The sequence below is a fragment of the Carassius carassius genome, chromosome 28 (assembly GCF_963082965.1).
Source record: "Carassius carassius chromosome 28, fCarCar2.1, whole genome shotgun sequence".
NCBI classification, from domain to species: Eukaryota; Metazoa; Chordata; class Actinopteri; order Cypriniformes; family Cyprinidae; genus Carassius; species Carassius carassius.
The window spans coordinates 24,063,245-24,083,318 of NC_081782.1; the positions used below are offsets into that span (position 1 = coordinate 24,063,245).

General features: G+C 36.7%; 1 protein-coding gene across 1 annotated transcript in view; it reads right to left on the reverse strand.

Moving 5' to 3' along the window:
* Nucleotides 1–479: 479 nt before the first annotated feature.
* Nucleotides 480–20,074, reverse strand: part of mre11a (MRE11 homolog A, double strand break repair nuclease) — a 254,367-nt gene continuing 234,772 nt past the window's right edge. Inside the window, exons 18-20 of the mRNA XM_059514860.1 lie at nt 4,306–4,373; nt 867–945; nt 480–792 (exon numbers count right to left, since the gene is read on the reverse strand). Of these exons, the coding sequence (XP_059370843.1) occupies nt 748–792; nt 867–945; nt 4,306–4,373 (192 nt within the window). The 3' untranslated portion in view covers nt 480–747. The remainder of the gene's footprint in view (nt 793–866; nt 946–4,305; nt 4,374–20,074) is intronic.

The window sequence follows — 20,074 nt, forward strand, 5'->3', positions numbered from 1 at the left end:
ATACTACGAGAGGGGGTAGTGGTGATCTTATGTACTCATAACTGAACCTTAAGTGACGTGAACCAAAAATCAACGTCATCAGTGACGTGAGTACCAATAGCTATGCTACACCTTGTTCAGAAGATGCTACAATTATCTATATTGTTGACCTACCAGAACCTGTAAAAATGATGTCAACTGATTATCCATATTGTATAAGTCCTAGTTGTTCTTTGTCCTATGTTAGTTGAAGGCTGGATCCTCTTACTAATTTCTATGGCATTTGGAGATGTGGAAAACTTAGTAACCAGTAACCAGATTAAATTATATTGTGTGTCTGGGGTGATTGTTGTAGCAGTATTTTGCTGTAAAATACATTTGTTGAGTGAACTTGGTAAAACAACAAACTAATAAGATTCTCCCTGCCTGAATCGTCAAATATAATATTTTGCCTTGTAGCAATAACATATTTTCCTATGAATGTATACCTAAGAAGAAAGTGACAGTTTATTGTTTTTATTGGCTTGGAACAGACATAAACACACTTTTGCTTTCATAAACACACATGGATGCATTGTCCTCAAATAAATATCTGGGACATTATAAGACAACAATGTTCATCATCTAACATCTAACAGTTTTTAAAACAACTGTAGGCAAGTTAATCTTCAACAAACTATTTTACTCAAATCTCTGCAAAAACTCTGGAAGGACTGAGAAAAGCTTGTCTACTTTACTAGAAGTAGACAAGCAATTGGGTTTCTTTCCTTATCTGCGCTGCGGTCTTGACCCCTTGAATGGATCAAACTCATCCTGTAGGGAGAAGTGAAGGTAAATATCAATTTGTTATCAAATTCAAAACAAAAAGGAGTGGATATTATTCCTACCTCATCTTCATCATCAAAACATACTCCTTTAAAAGACTGGCTCTGGGAGACCCTCTTATTGGCACTTAATGAAGTTGGCCTGTTGGTTAAACAAAAAAGGCATGAGCAACAGGTTTAGTTATTATTATTATTTTTTAATAGTTAACTAAATTCATTTAACAGATTTTCAGTCTTAAAGGGATACTCCACCCCAAAATGAAAATTTTGTCATCAATCACTTACCCCCATCACCGTAGCGACATTTTGGAAAACACCTGCTGAACGCAAAATGTCTATGCTGTTCTGTATCAGCTGCGGCACAAGCTTACGTGTGTTATGTGTGATTTGAAAGAAAACAGTGTATCCTTGAGGAGCGGGTGTTTTCCAAAAAAGGGGATTCGGTGATGTGGAGAGAGACAGAAGAGAGGAATTGATGAATAAAGTTGTTATTTTTGTTTTCTTTTAATACAAAAAGTATTCTCGTTGCTTCAGAATGTTATGGTTCAACCACTGATGACAAATGGACTATTCTGAAGATGCATTTCATACTTTTCTGGACCTTGAAAGTGTATTTTTCTTGGCAGTCTATGGGACAGTCACAAGCAGGGCTTGAAAATGAAAAGAAAATTCAATCGGTTCACTTCGAGCAGAATCGATATTTTAATGTTTCTGTTCCTGCGTTCCTCTGAATTATTACCGTTCCGAAACCGGATCGGGTTGAAAAAAATAACACATCATAACAATTAGCCTTTCGCCGAGCCCCGCCCCTCTTAGTTACTGTTGCTACTTCCGACAAACAAATGGTCAAACATGACCAGCGCGACAGATTGCCATGACGGGAAGAGGTATACCCGTGCGTGTCAGTGACCTTTTTTGGAGTAATACCTCCGCGATATCCTCCAGATCGAGGCAAAAGGGGTTACAGTATGCCGTGGAAGGAAAAAAAGCGAAATCTGAGAAACACCATGACCTGTACCTCAAATGCAACCAGCACAGCCTTGTGTACCAGTCATGCTCTTGCACTGCCGGGAAAGTTCTCTTTCATATATTATGGTCTATTATTGTCTATTGCGAGTAGCTATTTTTATTATTATCTTGGTGAGTAAAGGTTTTAAAAATGATAACTAAATACTAATTGAGTCTTAAATGCATAATGTAGACATATAGGCTAGCCTATATAGGCTAATGTTGGCATTATTCTTTTATTAAATTTCAGCTGCTATGGCGAAGCAAATAAGTCTTTATCTTAATTAATTTCGTTATTGCCAAATACCCATCTTAATTTAGAATTTATCTTAATTAAATTTTTTTAAGAAAGACTAGTTTTTATTGGTGCGTTGGCCTATTTATAGGCTAAATGAGTCTATACCTAAGGCTATTTAGAGTTCTGAGATGTTACGATGTCACAGAGGACTTATTTTATTTCTTCGTTCAAACTTCCAAGTGGCCTATTATGTTAGTCATGTATAAATCATGTTAAAACATGTATAAATGACTCATTCTTGACAAAAGGCAAAAGAGCTGTGCGCGTGCGAACATTTGAATAATGTCGGGCTGTAAACGGGTTCGGGCTTTTAAAAAGCTGTCAATCAAAATGTACTTGTCTGGCTCGGGCCGAAATCTGTCGGGCTCAGGTCCTGTCGTGCCTAACTTTTAAGGCCCGATTACAGCTCTATTCTAGTGTCTGATTTACAAACGCCGTGGGCGCACCGCTTCACCATCTTGCTTGGAGTCAAAGTTTGTCGGAACTGCCTCACATAGTAACGGTTGCTATGATGTGTGATTGGACAATGGCCGTCTTGGGGGAGGGGCCGGCGAAAGGCTTATTGATTTATTAAACATGAAGAGGTGAACATTAGGAATTAGCCACATCTGATTACACAGTGTGCGTCATCTCTCTCTCTCTCTCTACCTCTCTAACTGCATTACATTAATTTTAACCTTAAATTTCACTCCCTACAATAATAGCAATGTAATAATAATGTAATAATAATAAAGTACACAGTTTTATTTACTCAAAAAGAAAAAGAAAAAATAGAGATCTAACGTTAGTCAATAACTCGTTGTGGTTAGTCATCTTTTCTAGATTTTGGCCAAATGTGTATGGGATTCTAATCCCATAAATGTAGGCTACTAAAAAAGAAAATCTATCAACACTTTAAAGACATCAAAGTTTTTTTTAAAGATATTTAAAAATATTTGCTGCATTGTGAAACCTAAAGTTACAGCGTCACATTGCATTTTATTAGCCCTATTACTTTATGAAATAATGAAGGCTAAAATGCCTGTAGTCTAAAGCAAAATGTTTACAGACATTATAAAAACAGCTATGAGTTTCACTCGGAAACAAAACAAGTTTAGGCTATAAAAACGTCAATCCAAAAACAAATGAATTACATCTACATAAAAAATCATCCTTCATATCGGCTTTATCAGCACAGTGAGGCGCGGTCACTCTGAATGCAAAAAACATGTACAACAGAGCAGTCTAACTTTTTATTTGTTTCTTTAACTATTTTTTATTTTGTTAATGTACAGGCTTTAATAAAGCAAAATGATGTTGTGTCAGCACGATGGTCAGACCAAAGCTGATTGGTTATATAGAAGCAAGACATTATTCAAAGCTGTCAGCTTTTGCTAAATAATTAAAACTGTAAAGCTTTTGCAAAAAAAAGAAAACTTCTCTCTGTAGTTTTGGTTTCCTTTTCGAAAACTTTGGAACGTGTCACAATGAACTGTAATTTAGCACACTTTTTCTTTCGTTTCGTTAATCTGGCAATATGATTTAAGTGAAATATATTTAGTGTATATGCCTATATTCCTTTTTATGTAAGCCTATAGGGGTTTTTCAGTTTTCTCCATTCACAGAAGTGCTGCAGGTGTGCGATCTGTTGAATTCATCTCATACTATCCTCAGATAAACTCAAGGGCAGTGCATTGCCATTGCGACTTGCCTATGAGGAGTTCACAGCTGAGCGGACATTTCACTCGCTGCATTCACATTTGCATATACCGTACTTCTGGAATTCATGATTCATTGACAGCAAATTTCTAATATTAAATGGACGATAAAATAACGATATTAACTGGTTAATGGCCATTTCAAATGTTCGATTCTGTTCGGTACTATAAAATTTGATTTCGTTTCTGTTTCTGGTTCTGTTCCTGTCAAAATTTCGTTCGTTTACGTTTTTTTGTTTTCGTTCCTTGAACCGGTTCAGAGCCCTGGTCACAAGCATCCTTGTTTTCACCCAAAATGTCTTAACTTGTGTTTCGAGATCAAACAAAGCTTTTATGAGTTTGGAACGACATGGGGGTAATTAATGACAAAATTGTAATTTTGTAAATTTGGGGTGGTGTATCCCTTTAAGCACTCTGTAGTTAAATTACTCCAGGAATGCAAAAATATTCTGAACAAATTGCTTAAATGTGTTTTCAATGTTTATGCTTTTCAACTTACTTTTGCTTTGGCTTGGAACATTTTAAAAATGCAACATTCTCATCAGAGTCACTGTCCTCTATTGTAATCTGAGAAAGAAGAGAAGAATAAATAGAACACAAAATGGGAATGCAATCTAATTACTTATCACAGCAAGATGACATCAGCAATCTTAAATCCTGTAAAGTCGCATGCAGTTGTTCTCTCCACTTGAAAATAATCTCTAAAATGGTATCTGTAGCTTATATACTCTATCCAAATATAGTTATAATTGCAAATAACTGTTAATAAATGTTCCTGTAGCTCAATTGGTAGAGCATTGCCTTATTAAGCGCTAGGTTGGGGGTTTGATTCCCCCTGGGAACACATGATAGGTAAAAATTTATAGCCTGAATGCACTGTAAGTTGCTTTGGATAAAAGCGTCTGCTAAATGCATAAATTTAATTTACATTTAATTTAAAGGATTTGCAAGTTTATGATGCTTAACTCCTAAGTTTACGCCAGGAGAGTTTCAGTTTAACAGAAAATACTTTTCAAGAACAAATTTCTCATTGGGACTACAACTTGCTGCTTCTGGAGCTTGTGAAGTCACAATGTCACTCATTTAAATAATCTCCACTAATGGGCAAGGCTTTGTTGAGCTGCTTTAGTAGCATGTTGTTGTGGCACGTTGGTGCCATGTTGAAGAGATTCTGTTCTGTTTCTTCCACCCTGGTTCCAAAACCCTTTTATTTTTTGTTTTTTCTGCATGATCTTCTTGTTTGTAAACATTTTCAGGGTCTGAATGAGATTCAAACTGGTAAAACTCATGCTTTCGTCAAAATTTACAATTGAGCAAATGGAAACTCACATCTGTGACATTTCTGGAATATGCTATAAGCAATCTGCCAATCGAAACACACTGGGCCAGCTAAAGAATCAGAGAAAAAAAATTGTTTCGAAAGGGGGCTTCATCGAAACAAATACTAAACAGAGCATTTAAGACAAAATGGGAAGAGAGGAGATGCAAAAATGTAAAAATGTATAAATAAATAAATAAATAAAATCATGCATTTTTGAAACAATTGTAACGGATATGCAGGTCATCGATTCATGGGTTCTGAACTAATGAATCACGGTTCGTTGAATCTAAAACAATGCAAACCCAAAGTTTGTAGATTTTGAATCCAGGCATATAAACCCAACTCTTTATAAGCTAAATGCCTGGCCTGGCGCCAGCCTGGCTGGATTTAAATTATTTACGACACTGGACGAGACATTCCAAAGTCATGTGAGCAGCCTCAAAGGAGAAATGACCACATTCCTAAACACACACACACACACAAACTTTTCTTTACGCTCTTTATGTAAGCCCTTAATAATATGTATTTTCATTAGGTATGTGCTTTGCATAAAATGGTTAATCCTTGTTATGTGAGGAGTATAAGTTGCTAACTTATAAATTGGAAATGTTTCTCCTAATTTTAATGTTCTCAAATAGAATCATGAGTTGTAACCCTACCCCCTTAGCAGCTCGTAAAACTTTAGGACCTAACAAACAGGACAGGAAAAAGCCAGCTCACTGGCACCTTTTCTCAATGTATTCTAAATGTATTAATTATTGCTTTTTGGTGCATAAGATGTTTTCCATAATCAAAAATTGGAGTATCTACAATTTTATCGTGTGTTAATCTTTAAATGTGTGTAATTCTGCATATGAATATAACGTCGTGTTTCTATCAGTTATATATGTAATTTTTGGTATCTTTGGTATTGTCATGTTGTGACCCAACTATCCACCTATATGAAAGGTGTGTAAAATGTATTAATCTGGAATTACAAACTTGCTAGAATATCACTGCTGAAATCTTATAAGCCAGAACTTATTAGAGTGGGTGTTTCCCCAGAGACAAAGGAACTGTTTCAGATTGCGGACGTTCATTGGTTGTTCACGCGAACAGAGGTGTGAACCAGTCGAGCTATAAGGACTGACCCAGGAAGTTCCTCCCCCTCTCTTACTCCCTCTTGGCTCTTAAAGCTCTTACTCATGGCTCCCTCGGGAGCTTTCATCTCCGTGTTTTCGTTTCTTTTCATTACTAAGTTTATTCACCTATTCGCCTCTCCACACGAGGAAGACGAATTCTGAAACATTGCTTTGTTGAACCTTTCAAATATACCGCGCGATTCCGCAGCAGCCCCGGAAGACACGAAAGAACACGCCTAGCTACAGGACCACGCTCACGCTGCTCACACGCACGCTGGTCTGGAGTAACAAAGAGACACATCAGCCCGGAAGACACGAGAGAACATGCCCAATCACAAAGAGACCACGCCCAATCACAAAGAGACCACATGCAAGTATCATTCTCTATGGAGATTTAAATGCTGCTTAAAGTTTGTCTATTACCTTTTCAAGGTGATTTGATTCGTTGTTGTCTTTCAAGGGTTACTGTCTGTGAGTTTGCATAACTCAGCGCGTGATTCTGTGATCATGCCTATTCTCTCATTCATCCTCTCTCACTCATTCTCTCTCTCTCTCCCTCTCCCTCTCCCTCTACCTCATTTGGATTCCGTTATGTCTTGTACAGAGTTTACTGTCTATATTGTCGTACGCGTATTTACCCTGTGTGATTTGTAGTTTGATGTATTATTAGTTCAATTATTAAAAACCAATATATATTCATGATTGCCTCTGTCTAAGCCTCACATTACGAGTCAATGAAATGTCTGATCTTTAGCTACAAGCTTTTACTTTTAGTAACGAAATTTCATAATGATAGGATAATGGTTTCATGGCCAGAGAATATTTTTCCTTGAATTATAAGAAGTGATAACTTTATTGAAAATTGATAAGTTAATCTTACGGCCGTTTGCTGGACAAACCACTGTTTGATTTGCGGTAATTTACAGTAAGAGATATCACTATAATTGATATGAAGAATGGAATATTGACATATTAATGAGTAAATTACAGTGCCTTGTAATGAGTTATTGATATATGCAATTGAGCTATTTTTCATCTTCAATAATTTTAATGTAACTGTCATATGAGATATATATATATATATATTAATCATATTCCTGATTAATTATTCAAATTCCCTATATATCATTTGAGTTAATTATTATGTACAACCCAGTGCGGCTACACAATCAAGCATGAAAGGCTACTCTAATACACTCCAAAAACCAATTTAAGACTTCGTAAAAGGGCATAATAGGATTCTTTTAGTAGTTTCAGCAATTTTAAAAAGTACAGGTGCTTTTCATTAAATTATAATGTCATGGAAAAGTTCATTTATTTCAGTAATTCAACTCAAATTGTGAAACTTGTGTATTAAATAAATTCAATAAATTACAATATGGTGATATGCCAATCCACTAATCAACTAAAAACACCTGTAACGGTTTCCTGAGCCTACAAAAGTCGTGGGGAAGTTGTGGCCTAATGGTTAGAGAGTCGGACTCCCAATCGAAAGGTTGTGAGTTCGAGTCCCGGGCCGGCAGGAATTGTGGGTGGGGGGAGTGCATGTACAGTTCTCTCTCCACCTTCAATACCACGACTTAGGTGCCCTTGAGCAAGGCACAAGTCAGCATAAATGGCTGCCCACTGCTCCGGGTGTGTGCTCACAGTGTGTGTGTGTGTGTGTTCACTGCTCTGTGTGTGTGCATTTTGGATGGGTTAAATGCAGAGCACAAATTCTGAGTATGGGTCACCATACTTGGCTGAATGTCACGCCACAGTAAATGGTCTCTCAGTTTGGTTTACTAGGCTATACAATCATGGGGAAGACTGCTGATCTGACCCAGAAGACAATCACTGACACCCTTCACAAGGAGGGTAAGCCACAAACATTCATTGCCAAATAAGCTGGCTGTTCACAGATTGCTGTATCCAAGCATGTTAACAGAAAGTTGAGTGGAAGGGAAAAGTGTGGAAGAAAAAGATGCACAACCAAACCTTATGCGGATTGTCAAGCAAAAATCGATTCAAGAGTTTGAGCAAACTTCACACAAGGAATGGACTGAGGCTGGGGTCAAGTCATCAAGAGGAAACCAAGGTCCTAGAGTCCTAGGAAGGGTGGAGAAGCTCATTGCCCAAGTTGCTTGAAATCCAGTGTTAAGTTTCCACAGTCTGTGATGATATTGGGTGCAATGTCATCTGCTGGTGTTGGTCCATTTTATTTAAAAAAAAATTAAACCAAAGTCACTGCATCAGTTTACCAAGATTTGTGGAGCACTTCATGCTTCATTCTGCTGACAAGCTTTTTGAAGATGCTGATTTCATTTTCCAGAAGGATTTGATGACATTGCACCCAATATCATCACAGACTGCCCACACTGCCAAAAGCACCAAAAGTTGGCTAAATAACCTTGGTGTTGGTGTGCTTGACTGGCCAGCAGACTCACCAGACCTGAACCCCATAGAGAATCTATGGAGTATTGAGAGGAAAATGAGAAACAACAGACCAAAAATTGCAGATGAGCTGAAGGTATGGAGATAAATCAGTAGCTAAACTCGAGAGGTTGAAGATCTGATTGTGAGAACTTGTCATATTAATATTTGTATTTGTAAGTTAAAATTTACACTCACAGCTCTGATGTGAAGAGTTGAATCTTTCAATTTGCACACACAGACAATGATCAAAACACCCGTGTTTTGAATTGGAAGTTGTAGATTAATAGTTACAAATGTGTAGAATGACATTCACACAAAGAAAATGACATACACACATGTTTACGACATATTTACTTTTGCACTTTACTTCAGTTTCGCTGCACAACGTCAAGTCGGCACTTACAACCTCTCAGATCTGGAAGTACAAGTTCAAATCCTAGCGCTCTGACTTTTGCTACTCTTTTTGCGGTATTCTGTTGCAAAACTCACTTGTATATATAACTTAATTCACACCATATTTCTGATATTATCGATCAATCTTATCAGATTAACTTTGATCGTTCACTTTTATTTTATTTACGTGAGTGCAGTACACCTGCAAAGCGTTAGCACTCGTTAGCTTGTCATTAGCGTTTTCATTCGAACCTATCGCTGTTTTCTTTTCTCCTCTCCCTCGCTCCAGTTTTTCACAAGTTCATCAAACAACCGCAGTAAGAATTTTCATCAAGCACGGTGAGTAATGGCTTCTCCTATCATTGTTTCTTGCACCTCTTGCCACATGTACAGTTTATCTATCTCTGTCGCTGATGAGGGATTCACATGTGATAAATGCAGGGAAATAGTTAGGCTGACAGAGAAGATTTCAGAATTAGAGACACGCATCCAAACTTTAATTGAGGACAGTAAGAATGTTAGGGCTCTAGATACGGCTTTGGATGCGTCTAGCTCAGGGATTCCTGTACATTGTTCGGTTCCGGAAACAGAGCCCCAGCAGCAGGGCAAGTAGGTGACGGTGAGGCAGCGTAGTCGTGGGTCAAAACACCGCTCTTCTGTTCCGATCAAAACATTAAACAGGTTCTCCCCACTCAGTGATGCACCCACTGAGAAACCTGATGAAAGTGCTCTAGTTATTGGTGATTCTATTGTACGGAACGTGAATATAGAGACACTAGCCACCATAGTCAAATGTTTACCGGGAGCCAGAGTGCCTGACATCTTGGCAAATTTAAAAGTGCTGGCTAATGCTAAACGTAAATACAGTAAGATTGTTATTCATGCCGGCGCTAATGATGTTCGACTTCGCCAGTCGGAGATCACTAAAAATAACATTAAAGAGGTGTGTGAACTTGCAAGCACGATGTCAGACACTGTAATATGCTCTGGTCCCCTCCCTGCTTACCGTGGTGATGAGATGCATAGCAGATTGTCATCACTCAATGGCTGGATGTCTAAGTGGTGCCCACAGAATAACATAGGTTTCATAGACAATTGGACGAGCTTTTGGGGCAGACCTGACCTGTTTAAAAGAGATGGTCTTCATCCCTCCTGGGGTGGCGCCACTTTTCTCTCTAGAAATATGGCAAATAGTCTTAGTGTTTATACTTGACTAACTGGGGCCCAGGTCAGGAAGCAGACAGACTGGCTAAACCGACCGTCTGCTAGCTGCCTCCCGTCACAGAGGTCAGTTAATTCTCAGCACATAGAGACTTTTTCACCTAGATATCACACTATAGAGACTGTGTCTGTTCCCCGAACTAGAAAATACAAAAAACGTCCAAACCAAGTTAAGATTAACAATTTAATTGAGGTTCAACAAATAAAAAACAGAAGCAATATGGATAAACAAATGATAAAGCTTGGCTTATTGAATATCAGATCCCTTTCTACGAAAACACTTTTTGTAAATAATATGATCACTGATCATAATATAGATGTACTCTGTTTGACAGAAACCTGGCTAAAACCTGATGATTACATTATTTTAAATGAGTCCACCCCCCAAGATTACTGTTATAAACATGAGCCACGTCTAAAAGGCAAAGGTGGAGGTGTTGCTTCAATTTATAACAACGTTTTCAGGATTTCTCAGAGGGCAGGCTTCAAGTATAACTCATTTGAAGTTATGGTACTTCATATAACATTATCCAAAGAAACAAATGTTAATGATAAATCCCCTGTTATGTTTGTACTGGCTACTGTATACAGGCCACCAGGGCACCATACAGACTTTATTAAAGAGTTTGGTGATTTTACATCCGAGTTAGTTCTGGCTGCAGATAAAGTTTTAATAGTTGGTGATTTTAATATCCATGTTGATAATGAAAACGATGCATTGGGATCAGCATTTATAGACATTCTGAACTCTATTGGTGTTAGACAACACGTTTCAGGACCTACTCATTGTCGAAATCATACTCTAGATTTAATACTGTCACATGGAATTGATGTTGATGGTGTTGAAATTATTCAGCCAAGTGATGATATCTCAGATCATTATTTAGTTCTTTGCAAAATTCATATAGCCAAAATTGTAAATTCTACTTCTTGTTACAAGTATGGAAGAACCATCACTTCTAACACAAAAGACTGCTTTTTAAGTTATCTTCCTGATGTATCCAAATTCCTTAGCATATCCAAAACCTCAGAACAACTTGATGATGTAACAGAAACTATGGACTCTCTCTTTTCTAGCACTTTAAATAAAGTTGCTCCTTTACGCTTAAGGAAGGTTAAGGAAAACAGTTTGACACCATGGTATAATGAGCATACTCGCACCCTAAAGAGAGCAGCCCGAAAAATGGAGCGCAGCTGGAGGAAAACAAAACTAGAGGTATTTCGTATTGCTTGGCGGGAAAGTAACATATCCTACAGAAAAGCATTAAAAACTGCTAGATCCGATTACTTTTCTTCTCTTTTAGAAGAAAACAAACATAACCCCAGGTATTTATTCAATACAGTGGCTAAATTAACGAAAAATAAAGCCTCAACAAGTGTTGACATTTCCCAACACCACAGCAGTAATGACTTTATGAACTACTTTACTTCTAAAATCAATACTATTAGAGATAAAATTGCAACCATTCAGCCGTCAGCTACAGTATCACATCAGACAGTGCACTATAGATCCCCTGAGGAACAGTTCCACTCATTCTCTACTATAGGAGAGGAAGAATTGTATAAACTTGTTAAATCATCTAAACCAACAACATGTATGTTAGACCCTATACCATCTAAGCTCCTGAAAGAGGTGCTTCCAGAAGTCATAGATCCTCTTCTGACTATTATTAATTCCTCATTAGGACATGTCCCCAAAACCTTCAAACTGGCTGTTATTAAGCCTCTCATCAAAAAACCACAACTTGACCCCAAAGAACTAGTTAATTATAGACCAATCTCGAATCTCCCTTTTCTGTCCAATATACTAGAAAAGGTGGTATCCACACAATTATATTCCTTCTTAGAGAAAAATGGTATATGTGAGGATTTCCAGTCAGGATTTAGACCATATCATAGTACTGAGACTGCTCTTCTTAGAGTTACAAATGATCTGCTCTTATCATCTGATCATGGGTGTATCTCTCTATTAGCTTTATTGGATCTTAGTGCTGCGTTTGACACAATTGACCACAACATTCTTTTGCATAGACTTGAATACTTTGTTGGCATCAGTGGAAGTGCATTAGCATGGTTTAAATCGTACTTATATGACCGCCATCAGTTCGTAGCAGTGAATGAAGATGTATCCTATCGATCACAAGTGCAGTATGGAGTACCTCAAGGCTCAGTACTAGGGCCGCTACTCTTCACGCTTTATATGTTACCCTTGGGAGATATCATCAGGAAACATGGTGTTAGCTTTCACTGTTATGCTGATGATACTCAGCTCTATATTTCTTCGCAGCCCGGTGAAACACACCAATTTGAAAAACTAATGGATTGCATAGTCGATATAAAAAACTGGATGACGAGTAATTTCTTACTGCTAAATTCTGAAAAAACAGAGGTGTTAATTATAGGACCTAAAAACTCTGCTTGTAATAACCTGGAACACTGTCTAAGACTTGATGGTTGCTCTGTCAATTCTTCATCATCAGTTAGGAACCTAGGTGTGCTACTTGATCGCAATCTTTCCTTAGAAAGCCACGTTTCTAGCATTTGTAAAACTGCATTTTTCCATCTCAAAAATATATCTAAATTATGGCCTATGCTCTCAATGTCAAATGCAGAAATGTTAATCCATGCATTTATGACCTCAAGGTTAGATTATTGTAATGCTTTATTGGGTGGTTGTTCTGCATGCTTAGTAAACAAACTACAGCTAGTCCAAAATGCAGCAGCAAGAGTTCTTACTAGAACCAGGAAGTATGACCATATTAGCCCGGTCCTGTCAACACTGCACTGGCTCCCTATCAAGCATCGCATAGATTTTAAAATATTGCTTATTACTTATAAAGCCCTGAATGGTTTAGCACCTCAGTATTTGAATGAGCTCCTTTTACATTATAATCCTCTACGTCCGCTACGTTCTCAAAACTCAGGCAATTTGATAATACCTAGAATATCAAAATCAACTGCAGGCGGCAGATCCTTTTCCTATTTGGCGCCCAAACTCTGGAATAACCTACCTAACATTGTTCGGGAGGCAGACACACTCTTGCAGTTTAAATCTAGATTAAAGACCCATCTCTTTAACCTGGCATACACATAACATACTAATATGCTTTTATTATCCAAATCCGTTAAAGGATTTTTAGGCTGCATTAATTAGGTAAACCGGAACCGGAAACACTTCCCATAACAACCTATGTACTTGCTACATCATTAGAAGAATGGCATCTACGCTAATATTTGTCTGTTTCTCTCTTGTTCCGAGGTCACCGTGGCCACCAGATCCAGTCTGTGTCCAGATCAGAGGGTCACTGCAGTCACCCGGATCCAGTACGTATCCAGACCAGATGGTGGATCAGCACCTAGAAAGGACCTCTACATCCCTGAAAGACAGCGGAGACCAGGACAACTAGAGCCCCAGATACAGATCCCCTGTAAAGACCTTGTCTCAGAGGAGCACCAGGACAAGACCACAGGAAACAGATGATTCTTCTGCACAATCTGACTTTGCTGCAGCCTGGAATTGAACTACTGGTTTCGTCTGGTCAGAGGAGAACTGGCCCCCCAACTGAGCCTGGTTTCTCCCAAGGTTTTTTTTCTCCATTCTGTCACCGATAAGAGTTTCGGTTCCTTGCCGCTGTCGCCTCTGGCTTGCTTAGTTGGGGACACTTCATCTACAGCGATATCGTTGACTTGATTGCAAATAAATGCACAGACACTATTTAACTGAACAGAGATGACATAACTGAATCCAATGATGAACTGCCTTTAACTCTCATTTTTGCATTATTGACACTGTTTTCCTAATGAATGTTGTTCAGTTGCTTTGACGCAATGTATTTTGTTTAAAGCGCTATATAAATAAAGGTGTCATTGACATTGACATTGTATATGCAGATGTGAGAGAGCAGAGCTGGGGGCGGGGCTTTGGTGCGAATGAGAACATTTTATTGGTCGATGCCCGACCAATGAACAACGCCAATTCTTTTCACTGAATATCCTTAGCTTTGACATGATTTTAAGACACTGCATTAATTTTGCCATTCAGGTATTATCTAGTAGACAAATAATGCAACATATTTCATATGTATATCCCACTGCATATTGCAGAGTAAACTCGCTGTACCAAAGCATGCTTTGATCTCACCGCCACGCGGTCACGTGGTTCATGGAGCTATCAATAGTACTAAACTAAACGTTTTGTCAATACGCTTGAAATGTATTAAATGGGACAGACAGTAATTTCATTATATTTGCAGCGATTTCTAGTAATTTGTAACACTTAAAGTGCATTGATTTATGGATGGATTACTACACTGACTAATGACTATGCCTTACAATAGCATTTTATACTGGAAAATGGAATAGCATTATGTTCTCATACTCCTCCTTGGCAGTTAAATGTGACTAAACAATTAAGTGTAACTTTTAACCAATAAAATAACTGTACTACATGTTAACTCAGTCCTGTTTAGTTAATTTGAAGAGATCATGGTACTAAATAATATGCGCAATAATTATGATCCATGAATGACCATTTGAAATATAACATTTTGTAATATGGTTATAATTTATACTACAATAACTGTAGTATTTAGGTTTAAATTTCAGTGCAAAGAGGCACGCTTTAAATTAGAGGCATTTGGTGGCCAGAAAGATAATATTCATATGCAATTCCATTGCTTAAACACTAGATGGCCTTGTTGATGTTTAATAAATACATGTATTTAGCTCTACTAGTTGCTCAAAACAATATTTCTGGTCATAAGTGCTTATTTTTTAGGTTTTGCTGTTTAATGTACATTTAGACATTATTAAACACTCGATTTTTATTTAAAAAAAATTAATAATAATAATGTTGCATTTAAAAAGATTCATTACTGACAAGAAAATTAGGGATTTAACCCAATGAAGATGTTAAATTATTTTTACAAAACATAAAAATAATAAAAACAGCATTATATTGCAACTCTGGTACAGTGATATGCAGTGGGATATACATATAAAATATGTTGCATTATTTGTCTACCAGATAATACCTGAATGGCAAAATGAATGCAGTGTCTTAAAATCCTGTCAAAGCTAAGGATATTCAGTGAAAACAATTGGCGTTGTTCATCGGTCGGGCATCGACCAATAAAATGTTCTCATTCGCACCAAAGCCCCGCCCCCAGCTCTGCTCTCTCACATCTGCATATACAAGTGCACAAGTGAGTTTTGCAACAGAATACCGCAAAAAGAGTAGCAAAAGTCAGAGCGCTAGGATTTGAACTTGTACTTCCAGATCTGAGAGGTTGTAAGTGCCGACTTGACGTTGTGCAGCGAAACTGAAGTAAAGTGCAAAAGTAAATATGTCGTAAACATGTGTGTATGTCATTTTCTTTGTGTGAATGTAATTCTACACATTTGTAACTATTAATCTACAACTTCCAATTCAAAACACGGGTGTTTTGATCATTGTCTGTGTGTGCAAATTGAAAGATTCAACTCTTCACATCAGAGCTGTGAGTGTAAATTTTAACTTACAAATACAAATATTAATATGACAAGTTCTCACAATCAGATCTTCAACCTCTCGAGTTTAGCTACTGATTTACCTTTATATGAAGGCCACTGTCAAAGAAACCTGGGCTTCCATACCACCTCAGCAGTGCCACAAACTGATAACCTCCATGCCATGCCGAATTGAGGCAGTAATTAAAGCAAAAGGAGCCCCTTCCAAGTACTGAATAGTTGTACAGTAAATGAACATACTTTCTTAGAAGGCCAACAATTAAAATAATTTTTATTGGTCTTATAAAGTATTATAATTTGTTGAGATAGTGAATTGGTGGGTTTTGTTAAATGTGATCCAAAGTCATCACAATTAAAAGAACCGAAAACATAAACTACTTCAGTCTGTGTGTATTGAATTTATTTAATACACAAGTTTCACAAATGAACTCTTCCATGACATTCTAATTTATTGAGAAGCACCTGGATAAATTGTTAGTGAAGTTGAGTGAAACTGCTGCAAATGACACTGGGGATGAATCCTCATACTTATATGTGAGTAAGCGAAGGGGGGAAATAGTGCTTTATTTTGGGAGGGTGCAGATTGACTTTGAATGTTAAGAACTTTGGGAAATTCTATATGTTGGATTTTTATGTGATTTGATTTTTTTGCCTTATTTGAGCCGTTTCAGTTTTTGCAGTCAGTTATGACTAATATTAATGGAGAAAAATTACATTGGCTTTTTAAAATGTATAATGGCTTGGTACTACGATTAAAAGAAGTAGAGTATTTGCATATCTGAAATCACTAAGGGCAGATATAATATTTCTTCAGGAGACTCACATTAGCAATTAACAAATGCAGACGTAGAACTAAACAGATATGTCAAGTTTATCAGGCCCCATTTAATTCCAAGGCTAGAGCTATAGCTATCCTTTTTTGCAAGAATGTTCCTTTTTGTATTTAATTACTTTTGGATGCAGTCATAAAACAGATGGTTTTATCCAAAGCAATTTACAACTGAGGGTAATTAGAAGCAATCAAAATCAACAAAAGAGCAATAATATGTAAGTGCTGTGGCAAGTCTCACTTAGCCTAAAGCAGTATGCAAAAGTTTTCTATATAATAAATAAAAAGAAAACAAATAGAATAATGCTGCTCCATGTGAAACCACGCAGCTGATGGATATTTACCACTGATTACAGAACTGGCTTTACTTTAAGATGCACATTAAATATAGCATGTGATTTATCATGCAGCCCTAACTTTTAAATTTATCTGCATATTTTTGATATTAACCTCAGGATGTAATTTACCCTTATGAAGGCCATTTTTAAACATTATTAAATATATGCATCATATTTCATGTCAAATTCTTACAGTTGATCAATAGATTCAATTTACACTAAGGCTCTATACCAAACAAATAAAAAAAAATTACATTGCACAATTACAACTGCAACAAATGATGTCATGAGATTAAGGTTTTAAATACAATTTTGAATATACAAATAAGAAATTAATGGGGAGGGGGGGAATACATACTTTTAAACTTTTTTAACTCATTAAATTAACTGATTCCTTCAAAACGCTGAATCATTCAGTAACAAAACACTGCTGCATGCCTGGAGATACTTCTGCTGTGATCTTTGTTTGGAAGTTGGAACTATTTTAGTTGGAGAAACAGAAAAAAACTCAAAAAGTCAATACTATGTCTAAAATCTTAATTACATGACTACTTGTTTATTTAACTTAAATCTATTTGACATTTGCGGGGTTTTTTCAGTTTACCATAACTGATTAGTTAATTTTTGCAAATTTTTTATGCTATTAAAATAAAAAAAATACATTTAAAAAATGTATAATTTACACTTCTTTATAGAGCTGGGCAATATGTATCTCAGTATTTTGTATTAGGATTAAATAGAAAAAGTGAATGTAAGCATGTAAGCATATTATGTGCAAAAAAGGGTTAAAATCACATTACATCGCAACATTGCAATCTAAAAAAATAATCCTTTTAAAACAAATTAAAGTTACTAAATTAAAAATGATAAATAAATTATAAAAAGCACAGACTAATTGAGCAAAAAGGCTATTCTGATTACCCCTTTACACTTACACTACAGTTAGTGCTACCATACAAATACACTTACTTGTAGGTTTAAAATATTACATATTAGGGATGTCCCAATACCACTTTTTCACTTCAGAACAAGTACAATTTAAATAATTATTATTTACAAATTACAATTGTAGCTAGACAGTTGCCTATGGCTATGATTTTACTAATACAGTTGTCTGATTAATTTTATAGTCTCAAGCATTCAGAAATGACACACAAGAAAATTTTATTTCAATAAAAACAAGGATTATAACAATGACGTCATTATGTCGAGCGCAAAAGAACCGGTGAACTGTTTTCTGCAACCGCTTTATTGAATCGAAATGTCCGGAAGAATCGGTTCACGGAAAAGAACTGAACATCCCATCACTACTGGTGATCCGAAAACCGATGCAACCGGTTCTTGACTCGAGAACGAGTCAATCTTTTGTTCATTATCTGGCTCGGTGTTCATCTTCAGTTCTGTCTTCACAGCAGTTCAGTCAGTGTACTGTTTGAGTATATGAATTACTCTAGGATATTGGTTTGTTGTTAACAGCTTAACCCTCTGGAGTCGATTAACACGTATACGCGTTGAGTCATTTTCTCCTGATAACCCAGAAAATAACTTAAATTACACTTTCAGTTTTTGTGGATTAATGCTTATTGGAGGTGAGAACCGTTTCAAACGATTCAGTTCAATTTGGTGAACTGGTTCAAGAAGATCCGGTTACATCGAGTGATTAATTCGCGAACTGGATATCATTGAACTGTTGTGTTTTGAACTCGCTTACAACAGACACGGAAGAGGAGACAATGCTGAATAAAGTCGTAGTTTTTGCTATTTTTGTACCAAAATTTATTTTTGATGGTTCAAAAAATTCTAACTGACCCTCTGATGTCACATGGACTACTTTGAAGATGTTTTTATTACCTCTCTGGACAATATACCGTGCACACAGTTTCAATGGAGGGACTGAGAGCTCTCTGACTAAGTCTAAAATATCTTAAACTTTGTTCCGAAGATGAACAGAGGTCTTACAGGTTTGGAACGACGAATCTGAGCAAACTAAAATTTTGAGCATGAGCAAAATCCTATTCGTTGTTTTTACTTTTTGTTGTTATGTAAGAAATGTTTTCATTTTAATCTAATTGCTTAAACTCTGTAAAATAATTACACCTACAATAGTAAAAATGTTTAAAAGATTAAACACATTGTGTCACTTAATTATTTTTTTAAAATAACCTGATGACCAGCATTGTTTCTTTAGATCATTTATGCACACAAGTGCTTTTCTCACACGAGTAGAAAACTCTTTGGATGTGTTTGACGAACACATAATTTCTACATCAGAAAACTTTTTAAATGTATGACTGAACTTTTCTCATTCAACAGAACTACTATTTTCAAATTATTTACCCGGCCTATAACACTTTGTGTAAATGTTCTTACCTAGAACAGAAAACATACACTTTGAATATTTGACTATTTTGTAGGCATCATGTTATTTTAGATTAAACACTCTAGAATCAACAAGAAAGAAATGTACAAGCTAAGGATGTTTTAACTATTATCATAATTTTCTTTTGAACCTTATAAACTGATAATGAATTTTCTATGCAAGTCACATAATATACAGTTCTCATACTGGGGCAGCTGTGCACTAATGGTTAGAGAGCCGCCAGAAAGTTGCCGGTTCGAGTCTCAGTGCTGGCAGGAGTTGTGGGGTGGAGGGAGTTAATGAACAGCGCTCTCTTCCACCCTCAATACCCATGGCTGAAGTGCCCTTGAGCAAGCCACTGAACCCCCAGTTGCTCCCCGGGCACTGTATATATAGCTGCCCACTGCTCCGGGTGTGTGTTCACGGTGTGTTCACTTCTCACTGCTGTGTGTGTGCACTTGGATGGGTTAAATGCAGAGCACCAATTCCGAGTATGGGCTACCATACTTGGCAAATGTCACGATTCACTTTTTCACTATGGGCCCTGTTTTAACGATCTAAACACTATGTTTTTTTCTTCTCTTACACCACTAGAGTTTGCCATATCAAGATTTTGGATGGCCGTTCACAATTTGTTTGTTGAACTTTGTTGGTTTTTAGGTGAAGACATCTCTTTGTTAGATGCCATCATAATAGGAATAAATGAAAATTAAGAAATTAAGTTACAGCTTTTCTCTTTGAGATATTTCTTTTAGTGGAACTT